This window comes from Tachypleus tridentatus, chromosome 13 (genome assembly GCF_004210375.1).
Source record: "Tachypleus tridentatus isolate NWPU-2018 chromosome 13, ASM421037v1, whole genome shotgun sequence".
NCBI lineage: Eukaryota > Metazoa > Arthropoda > Merostomata > Xiphosura > Limulidae > Tachypleus > Tachypleus tridentatus.
The window spans coordinates 54831214-54843305 of NC_134837.1; the positions used below are offsets into that span (position 1 = coordinate 54831214).

Consider the following 12092-nt stretch of genomic DNA (forward strand, 5'->3'; position numbering starts at 1 on the left):
GAAACTTACAAAAGTATTGAACAGAAGCAAAAGACTTCATCACTATATTTACTATGATAGGGCCACAGTGTGTTAAGACTATCTTTATATCACGAAAAGCTAAGCATCAAACACAAATGGCCAACTTCATGATAGACGATCCAGAGATATTTACCATCTAACCTACCTCGATAATTGTTTTTGTAGCCTCAGAAAAAGTCAACGATTTCATGCAGAAGGCTGTAAAGCTACAACACCTTGAGAATACAGAACTTTATACGGACATTGATTCAGTTTTAGAGTTCTAGAAAAAAGGTTCGAGTAATTCTCTCACCAGCATAAAAGCTGATTTCGAAAGATGGAAAATCAGGTGTTCGCGAAAATCTGAAAGAGATAGGTTAGCAAATTCTTTTGTGACTCTAAATGACAAAAATTCCTCGGAATACCCATATCATTGCATGTGCACCCTGTTAAGCCTCTTTGCAACAGTCCCCATGACTACAACATCCCCTGAATTGTTTCAAGAGACTAAAAAGCTGTCTCCGATCCACCATGGGACAAGATAATGTGTCTGATCGAGGTACGTTAGAAATAAACCGTTTTGTTGTGCTAGGTGTCTTACGTGTTATTGATCATCTTGCTATATTGGTTTGTTTTGAATTTCGTGCAAAGCTACACAAAGGCTATCTGCGCTAGCTGTCCTTAATTTAGCAGTGTAAGACTAGAAGGAAGGCAGCTAGTCATCACCTCACACCGCCAACTCTTGACCTACTCCTTTACTAACGAATAGAGGGATTGACCGTGACATTATAACGCACGCACGGCTGAAAGGGCGAGCATGTTTAGTGTGATGGGGATTCGAACCCACGACTTTCGGATTACGAGTCTAGTGTCTTAACATTCTGGCCATGCTAGGCCCGTTAATTGAATGAAATATTTGCTGTTGAACAAATACATTTGTAATTTCTGTTGTGATTGTTATTGTTTTTATAGATATATGTTTTTAAACGGACGTAATTGTTTAAAGTTGATGATTTTATGATAACAATTAAAACCACGTACTTTCTCTGATTGTTTTAAACTAGAATGTTTAAGACATTTCTCTACCTACTTTATAATATTTCTTACAAGAAATAATATTTTGTTGTAGATAATCTGGAATACGTTGCAACCAATAGTATAACCAAGTACTGAGAAAAAAAACAAATAACTTTGCATATTGTCAACTATTTTTCGTATACTTTCATAATGACTTGAAATATATTCGACTGATTTTGTTACCAATTTAAGAAACGTCTATTTTAGCATTTATAAGTGAAATTCTGATTATATAAGTAAATGATATTCAATGTGTTTTTGAGATACAAAACTGTAACAAATATCAGACATTTCACATACATAAGAACTATGTATTTGTTAAAGAGGCCTAGTGGTTTCTTTGATTGGCTGTACCCTCTACATTAGACTGCAGTTTCACCTATATAAGGCTAATCACCACAGATTGGATCAGCAAACCAAAGAAATACCATTAGGCCTTTTTTTAAGACAGAAAAAAACACACCCAAATTTAGGGGAAAATGTCAGAGACGAAAAACGGATTTAAAGCGTCAGACTACGTAATCGTAATCTCATAATACAATCCATCAAAGCTTCTTCTTCTGATTGAAAAATATACTCATTAGTTAAATCTGTAAAATGCCTTGTCAGGAACATATACACAGAAAGGTGACTACTTGACTTGTGATGTTTGTAGGTGCTGCTTACCTTTGGATTTATATATAGTTGTATATTTTTTCATATTATATGGATTTGAAATCTAAAAAAAGATTCTGAATAGTAGAGTTAAGTAGTTTATTTCTACCAATCAGCGCATTCTGGTACACAATATTTAAGAGTTTGGCGGAAGCCTAGAGGAGGTCGGTTTTTTCGTGACCGGGGGTCTTAAAATACTACAGATAAAATGAAAACGATTTATTCATTGTTTTTTTCTGATGGCAGTTCAGCAAACTTTATGTTAAATGAAGCTACTTATATACGGTTTAATTTTTCACGAAGTTCGAGAATATTCAAATTAGTTAATTGTTTTATGGAAAGGAAAATAATTCCGAAGGATTTAAAGTATGTCAGTTTAATTAAATGCTATCTTGACGAATTAAATACATTCTCAAAGGGCACGAAATGTACGAGTGAAATAATTTAGTGCAGTTGAAACTCTTTAGTCCGGCAACTCCAGTGGTCCAGCACAAACTGAACTATCTGATACCATTAGTTTGAAAATCGATCAAGGCAACGCTATTACCAGTGCCAAGGCACCAGGCTTGTTTACATCTGAAGTCGAGCGTTTTGGTTATACACTCTTGTTTTAGCTTATATTTTGCCTGTATTTTAAACCTACATTATGTCTTCCAAGAAATCAAGAGTTGTGGAAGATTATGTTAGTGCTGTTTAGGCTTTATTCTACTATTTATGACATAGCAATAAGTATGTAGAATAATCTGATAAGCTTAGGGATAAGATGTTTAGATAAGGGGTTCTAAGGGGCAAATTATGTGGTCAGAAATTTTCTGTAATCTGGCACTTGTAAGGTTCCAACGGTGCCGGAGTAAAGAGTTTTAACTGTATTACTTTTTCTAATGCCGCGTCTCAAATTATACACTTTTCAACTCAGTTTAAAAAACGTTTAAGTTTGGGTGAATCAGAATAAAGTTCAGTTTTGTTTCTTGCGCCTCGGGAACATTTCAAAGGAATCTAAACTATTATTTGATAAAAGTTTGTTTATGTGTGCGCGCTCTTATGAATTATGATCCGCTAAACCAACTATTAGCAAATCTGGAATGTATCGTTCGTGTCTCCTAGGAAGTGACATAGAGAATCAAGGCTTATATCTGACCTCCTATGACCTCCAAGAGAGCACCATATTTTCCCCGTGCACTGAATGAGTACTCCAACTAGTAATCAATATTTGGTGTGCATGTAGACTTCGATATTATAGCAATAAGCAAAATATTTAAAGCATTTTGAAAAGCCAGTTAAGTATCGCATAAATCTATGGATTTTTTTTAAAATAATTTCTACTGTCACTTTCTTTCGGTAATTATGTCTAAATTAATATTTAAATTATTTGGAGATCTGATTCTAAAAAAAGTACTCAGTATAATCTAATATAGTTCTTAACGTATTACGAGTGTGTAAACCTCTTGTGTTACTTAATTGTTTTCCTATACTAACTCGCTGGGACAACGGTAAGTATCCTGATTTACAAGGATAAAATGAGGCGTTCGGTTTCCCCACGGTAGACACAGTAGACAGCTAGATATGACTTTGCTATATAACCTTGAATTTTGTGTTAAAATCTATTTGCCAGATTTGAAAGAATTTCAAGGACAAATCTAAACTATACTCAATTATTGAAATTATACGGCATTGGAACTTTCCTTCACATACCGTGTGACTTTCCAAAACTAGTTGAATATTATTTTGTACGATGGTTTTTATACTAAAGACATCAGGACGTGTGTTCATGATGCCATCAGAACGTACCATATGACGTTGTCTTCCTCGTGGTCGAACTCATCTACACCCCGAGTTTAATTGTTTTGAACATTCTCATTGATTTACATGTCCATACAAGACTAATTCATTTTGATGAAATGTTTACGAAAGCTTGTATCATAATAATGTTTCCCTGAGAAATAAAAAGTGGAAATATAAATTTAACAATGTGCCTTTCTGAGCGACAAAATAACTTACATTAATCAGTTCTTGCTTACTAAAACATATACCGTACACTATACTGGAACAAAAAATCTTCTTAAATCATGTCTAATATTTTAAACTATAAAGATAAATTAGGTTGAATCACCTCCGATATAAAGCTTAATTGAGATATATTACCTCATCGGAATTAGGAACATCTTCAGTCACAACAATATGTGAATTATCGGAAATAGATGAGTCAGAATTACTTCTGGAATGTATTCTAGTCAAAATGGAAAATAAAAAAATCTATTACCATTACAAAAAAGGACCACAACAAAATTACATCTGGCAAACGATGGGAAAAAGCAAAAACTAAACAAATAAATATTGAATGTAAAAAGAACTATCCGCTACATTTTACATTTCCATTGTTTTTCCATAGCTACAGATGAGGATAATCATGATGCAAGTGAGTAAAATGTTAAAAACTGTTAAGTCTTCTTTTTTGTAAGCACAGTTAAAGAAGATATTAATTGATCAAGTTTTTCATTCTTTACAACAAATATTACTAAAAGCTTAAGCAGAAACTCATTTAGTGTTATGCTTAAGCAAGAAGGAAACTGATAAGTTTCTATATGCCATCTGTATTATTATTGATTCAGTTTGCTCTGCATAGGAAACTTTCCAGCAAAATCTGTAACACTGTTTTAGGGATGGGACATATTTTTCTAATAATTTTCTTTTATATTTGGATGGGATGGATTCTTCTTTACAGTAGGTAATTTGATTTGTTAATACAATAATAAACAAACCGCACACACTACACTTGTTTTAAAATAATATATTAAAACAAGTTAAACGTATATGCAAATTTTCATCACACTCTCAATCACCACAGTTGTATCACAGTTGAGCTTTGAAAATCATTTCTCTTCTTCAAAGTTCACACAGGTTGACTCAGTTACTTCAGAAAAAAACTGACAAGACACGTTGTTTATTTCCTACTCTATTATTATAATACAGTCTATGATAATCTCAATTTATTTATGTTGATATGTATTTATTCATTGAGTACACATGTACAAAAAAATACAAAGTGTGACATCACAATATTTCCTGTTCCTGTCATGAATAAAGTTCTCCTTGAGTTATTCCTAACTACAGGTGGCAGCACTTATCTCAATATTCTTAACACTTCCACTTAATTTTAAGTTTTACACAAACTTACAATTACTGTCAATGATCTTACAGTTATTCTAAATGTTTTACAATTACTTCAGTCTGTTATTATAATCGTCACTTTATCTGGTTCATTTATCCATTGGTGCCAGTCCAACATTATCTCTGAACCTTTCAAATGCATTTCTAGCAAGTGGCTTCGTAAGAATATCAGCAGTCATACTGCTTGTGGGACAATATTCGAGTTTTACTGATCCATTCTGCACACATTGGCGAATGAAGTGGTAACGAATATCAATGTGTTTTGTTCTTGCATGACCCACTGGATTCTGTGCCATTGCGATTGTTCCTTGGTTATCTTCCATGATACGAACAGGGTCATCAACTTCGGAACCTATTTTTTGCAGTAGTCTTCTCAACCATACTGTTTCCTGTGCTGCAAGACTCAAGGCTATATACTCTGCCTCTGAGGTGGACAGGGCCACCGTGGATTGCTTTTTGCTAATCCAACTTACTGCTCCTGCTTGAATGAAGATATTTCCTAATATGGACTACCTATCATCCAGGTCTCCAGCAAAATCTGCATCTGAGTAACCAGTAATGATGTCTCCTGGTACCTTTTCAAACTTAAGACCTAGATCAGCTGTTCCTTTCAAGTAACGTAGGATTCTCTTTGCTGCTGTCAAATGTGCTGTGTTGGGTTGAGCACAATATTTCAATATTGCTCCCACTGCATATACAATATCTGGTCTTGTTCCCATTGCAGCATACAGAAAGCTGCCTACCAACGACTGGTACAAACTGTGGTCAACCTGAGTGCTAACACCATCCTTTTGCAGTTTCACGTTTACATCTGATGGAGTTGCAACTGCCTTACACTCAGTCATTCCAAATTTCACCAGCATACTTTGGATATACCTTCTTTGATTTAACCATATACAGCCATTTTTTTCATCCTGATCAACACTGAGTCCAAGGATGTAATGGAGCTTTCCAAGGTCTTTCATGCGGAATTTTTCCTTCAATGCTTCCTTTATAGTGATTATTTCATCATCATTATCAGCAACCAAAATAATGTCATCCACATATACTGCAACTATTGCTAGATTTTCACCCTTCCATACGTAAACACATGGATCTGCTGAACTCTGAACAAATTCCAGTTCCATCATCTGTTCATGAAATGATTTGTTCCAACAGCGTGGTGACTGTTTTAATCCATACAGTGATTTTTTCAGTTTACACACAAGGTTTTCCTTCCCTGGAACAGCGTAGCGTTTTGGTTGTTCCATGTATATCTCTTCATCCAGATTTCCATTCAAAAATGCAGTTATGACATCCATCTGGTGAATTTGCAAGTTGTTCTTGCTGTTCTTCACAGCAAATGCAATCAAGGAGCGAACTGATGCATAGCGCACCACTAGGGAGAAGGTTTCCTCGTAATCCAGACCATAATTCTGCGAGTAACCTTTGGCTACCAGCCTACTCTTGAATTTCTCTACATATCCAGTATTTCCATATTTAACTTTGAATTCCCATTTACAACCTATAGGTTTTCTTCCAACTGGTAATTCCACCAGGTCCCAGGTGTCATTTTCTTGTAAAGACTCAAATTCCAGATCTGTGGCTTACTTCCACTCCTTTGCATTGTCACTTGACATTGCTTCACTTAATGTGCTTGGCTTAAACATACTGCATAAGTTTGCAGTGTGACAAACTGATTCATTTGTTGCTGCCATATCAGCATACTCATCATAACCATAGCGAATGGGGGGTTTTCTGTTTCTTGCTGGTCGTTCATCTTTAACTTCTGTTTCTTGGTCCACTGTCTGTTCACTTGATGAGATATACTTATTTGTCACAGGCTCTTGACCAAATTCTGTTTCATTAAAGGTAACATCTCGCCGTATGAAAATCTTCCTGGATTTTTCATTATACAGTCGATATCCCTTGGTGCAGTTATCATATCCAATGAAATGTACCTTCATAGACTTCATGTCAAATTTCTGTCTTGACGCATCTGGCACATGTGCATATGCAAGACATCCGAACACTTTCATGTGTTTTACATCTGGTTTCTTCCCACACCATCTCTCATATGACGTACTACCATCTTTTATTGCCGATGTGGATACTCTGTTACCCACATACGCTGCAGTAGCTACAGCTTCCACCCAGTACATTCTTGGTAACTTAGTATGTGACAGCATGCTTCTTGCTGATTCCACAAGAGTTCTGTTCCTTCTCTCAGCAACGCCATTTTGTTCTGGACAATATGCTACACACATCTCATGATGAATGCCTCTTGACTTCAAGAAATACACTCTGCAGCATCTTGAGTAATCATCAATAAATGTAACAAAGTACTTGCTAACTCCAATAGATGGAGTTTGCATAGGACCACAGACATCACTGTGTACCAGTTGCAGTCTTCCCTTTGATCTGATTTCTCCCACTGACTTAAATGGCTTCCTGTGGATTTTACCTTCAGTGCAGCCCTCACAGAAACTGGCTTCATCAGACTTCTGGAATTTGATTTCATTTATATTTCCACTCCTGGCAAGCTTCTGTAACTGTGAAACACTAACATGCTCTAGTCGTTGATGCCATATATCCAAGCCATTCATGCTGCTGTTTGAGGCTACTGAGGCATTCTCAGTAACACTGGTCTTACAGTCTGGTTGGTATAGACCATCATCCTTTCTTGTACCCATGCCATGGAGTTGTCCTGATTTACCTCAGATGTAACAGCAATTAACTCCAAACTGCACAATATTTCCTATTTCAGTAGCAGCTCCTACTGAAAATAGATTGCTAGCTAATTTTAGTATATGAAGGACACTCTGCATTGTGATATGCTTTGAATTACTGACTTTAAATGTCATTTCTAGTTTACAGTTTCCAACTCCAAGAGCTTCAACAGTTCTTCCATCACCAATCGTAACTTGCTGAGGTGTGCTAAACTTGTGAGAATTTGATAATATGTTCCTCTGGTGTGTCATATGCCTAGACGCACCAGAATCTACCAACCATTCCCCATTTCGTATTCCTTTAACCTGGTTTGTTACAAAGGCAACACCATTGTTTCCATCAGTATGATCTTCCGCCCCATTAATATCCACATTCTTAGCTTTGTGGACCATTTCCTTCAGTGTTGGACAATTGCGTTTTATATGTCCCTCTCTGCCACACTCGTAACACTTGAAGCTGTTACCCCTTTTCTTTGTTTCTTGTGTTCCATGTGGTTTGAAGTTGCTACGAGTGGCTAATGCAGTTGATGATGTTTCATTCGATGTGGTCTTTTTCTTCTTTTGTTCTTTATTAATCAGTGCCTGTTGCACAAATTCTAATGAGATATCATCAATTTTGGTTTCCAGGGCTGTTACAGTGTATCATAGCTAGCTGGCAGACTACCAAGTAAGGTAACAATCTGATCTTCTTCTGCTATTTCCGCCCCAACCGCAGCAAGCTGATCCGTTAATTCCTTCATTTGTTTCAAATGTTCCTGGACCGTCATGCTTTCTTTCACCTTACATCGAAAATACTTCTTTTTCAGGAATAGCTTATTGGCTAGTGTGTTCCTATCAAAGTGACCACGCAGTACATTCCATGCTTCCTTAGGAGTTGCGCATGAGGTGACAAGATAGAGTTATGCACCTTGAATATTCAGAACAATTGCTGAAAATGTTCTTTCCCTTTTCCTGTTGAAATATGCCCTTGTTTGATCATTGGCTGTCTCTGCAAATACCTCTGTTTCAGTTACATGGTCCCATAGGCCTTTTCCTCTCAATAAATGTTCCATTTAAAATGTCCATGTGGCCTAATTATTTTCTCCCAACTTATCAATTGATATTTTATCTTCCATTGTCAAACTATTTCAACCACAACTGTAATATTCCTTTCTTTGATTTAGATCTATTTCTCCCTTTATATGACTTGAGAAAATAGAGTGTCAATCAATATTTTACTTACAGTTCATCTTGGTATTTCACAATGGCTTCCAGACAAAGGAAACGAATCACCTAAAGCTTGTGATAAAGTATCCACGTAAATATTTGCTATCCAACAAAGATTGTCATCCAAAACTGTTCTACAGTAATCCTCAGTGTCTCCTGGATTACTTGTACTAACAATTTTAAAACAGTTTCATCTGTTTAAGCACTATTAGAGCATTCCTGGGCCCATAACCTGTTGATAGGTGTTTATTCATTGAGTACACATGTACAAAAAAAAATACAAAGTGTGACATCACAATACTTCCTGTTCCTGTCATGAATAATGTTCTCCTTGAGTTATTCTAACTACAGGTGGCAGCACTTATCTCAGTATTCTTAACAATTTATGCCTAAACTCACAATTATCCAGTTTATATCTATCTAGTCTATCTAACTAACTCTTGTCTTACTAAGAAACTATGTTTCATACATATATTTATAGCTTGATCAACTAGCCTAAGCGGCATGTTGCGCGATTCCTTCCCTAACTTGTATCACGAAATAAAGTTACGTTAAAAATGTACAGTTCACATTTTAGCAAAAATAACTGGTGTTTGATTAAAATCGAGAGGCCCAAATGCTTAACATTACGATATATGAGATATTTGTATTTTGTTTAAAAGTTTTCCTTTGTAGCTAACAGTTTAAAAATTTTATCACCGAGTTTTAGTATCATTTAATAAAAATATCGTTTTTCCTAAATCGTCATTGACATATTATAAAATTAAATAAACTTTTCATTCAAATTTTCAGTCTTACTGATTATTTGGAACTTGAGCTTCTGAGATTGCATGAAATTTATTTTTAATAAATTCTGTGATATATGAAATGTAACAAGATGACGAACTTTTCATCCATAAAATCATAATACAAAAACTATTAATACAAGATTTCACACGTGTTTTTATATTTCTAAACGACAAATAATATTTAAAGATAAATCAATTTGCCTACCTCGTAATAAAACTGCATATACCACACATCCAAAAGGCAAAAGTGCTAAGAACAATGACGACACCAATCACAGTTACAATTATTAGGTCCTTGTTGGCCTTTCCTTCGTTGTGAGGGAGTACGATTTGCTTGACAGAACCTAATAAAGCAAGTAAAGACCACTTTTTACTAATGGTTTAGAGAGTATTAAGTTCTAATTTGTTTTATGCCATAAAATGAAACTGTCTGTAATCTACTTTTTAGGCGACTGCAGTATTTTTAATCGTCTGTTCTTTCTATTGTACCTTTTTTGGCACCTCCTTTTTCAGCGCCAAAAATAGTTTCAAATAACGGTATTCTATTACATTTTATAACTTATTTTGTGAAACAATTTCAAAAGAATTAGAGGTAGACATCACTTTCCCTCTCCCGAAATGACTCAGGGATATGTCTGAGATAGATACTCGTGGTAGGCACAGCACAGATAATTGTTTGAAGAGTTTTGTTTAACAACAAACAAATAAAACAGACTATCACGTTTCTTTCACTGACAAACATTTACAGTTAAACACTAAAAGTTACAACAATACATCAAGTGAAATTTTATTTTATTGTTCAGAGTGACTTAAAGTTCTTTTAATATTTAACTACAACTGATTTCAATATACTAATACTTATCTGTTAAATTCCTAAATTAGGCCTTACATAACTTTCAAAGAATGTGTAACACTTTGTCTAATTATATTTCTTCCTGAAATACGAAGAAAACTTTAAAATTGAAGTTTGATAACAAAAAATGTTATTATATTGTAAAACAGAGGCACATCTACTGATACCACTTAAATACATTTACTAATATATGGACGAAACTGGATCCTATATCTACTCCATTTATTTAGTCATATACCTTTCCATTAAACAAAAAGTGTGATTCGTTTGTTGCTACTTTCCATATTGTACGAAATACTTCTTTTGGTATACCCTCAGAACTACTTCCTTGTTAGAAGACAAATGTGCGAATAATTCATACTAGCAAATAGAAGTTCTACATCTAAACTAGCGATTACTAAATTTCGATCGAAATTTAGCTCTTTAATGTTATCATCCAGTTCAAGGCTGCCCTTTCAAGGTATACAGATTACTCATAAATTTTTTTAAATTATTAATCATGAATTTCGTTAGTAATACAATTGTAACATTCTATATTTGATATGGTTGATCTAAATGGACAATTTAGTATATGTATTTTTGGTTGTAATGCTTTTATGTAGGCTTGTATTGACTTAGCTCTATTTCTATATCATTCCTTTATGAAGAAAGAACATAGTAACTCCAAGATGTAATATAGAGACTTATATACAATAGTACCAGATGCGAGCTTATCTCTTCAGTATTTTTATTTGGAGTTATCACTGACACAGGAAATGTAAAAGTTCTAGGATATCACAAAGGATTCTTCTCTGACATAACAATATAAATATCTACATGATTTATGATGTTTCATGATTTCTCTCTTTGGCTGGTATATATGTGTTTTGATCCTCTCTACCTCAGCAGCTAGTTGAAGCTTTACTACATAAACTACGAAACCAGATATTAAATTTAAAAACTTGTATAAAAACAGCATCATTTGCACATTTCTATGCGTCTATTTTATTCTTGAAATTAATCTCTGCGAAATATTTCTGAAACTTGTTTTATAGATGCTTGATATTTCTCTCTCCAATATTAATATACTTGAATATCACAGGAGAAAAGGCTTGTGAACTTAGGTTTAAACTTATGATGTGAAAATATAAAATATTAAAATCGTTTATAACGTACTCTACGAAAATATCTGTATTCGCAATTTTTTAAACTTTTAATTATTTTTTAAAATTTAGTTTTGTGGTATTCAGAAGATAAATTTAAAAAGTTTCTGTAAAATGCAGATTCCTGAAATGTTATTCAGAGAATAAAACAAACACGAACATCAAAGGAAAGAAACACAAACATACATTAACAAGTAAAATAAAATCTATGCTTATAGAAACTGTGCAAGTCCTCACACTTATTGGCCAGCTTATAATTTTCCTTTGACTGTTACTGGCTGCTAGGGAGAAAAGCTTTTATACACTTTTCCACACAAGGCAAAGCCAAATAAAATTACATAATCTTTACGCAGGACAAAAACAAGATGAATTCTGATTTTCTGCTAAAATTAAAAAAAATATATATGGCATGTAAAATCTGAAGCTACATATGCCAACTTCCAAAAAAAACCTCCTTTAACTCATATCCTGTTGTACAACGATCTATAATATTCTG

The 12092-nt window shown here is 34.4% G+C and overlaps 1 protein-coding gene across 1 annotated transcript in view; it reads right to left on the reverse strand.

Moving 5' to 3' along the window:
- The window catches only part of LOC143240220 (uncharacterized), a 34580-nt gene that overhangs the window by 8319 nt on the left and 14169 nt on the right, over window positions 1-12092 (reverse strand). Inside the window, exons 2-3 of the mRNA XM_076482338.1 lie at window positions 9807-9945; window positions 3874-3958 (exon numbers count right to left, since the gene is read on the reverse strand). Coding sequence (XP_076338453.1) covers window positions 3874-3958; window positions 9807-9945 — 224 coding nt within the window. The remainder of the gene's footprint in view (window positions 1-3873; window positions 3959-9806; window positions 9946-12092) is intronic.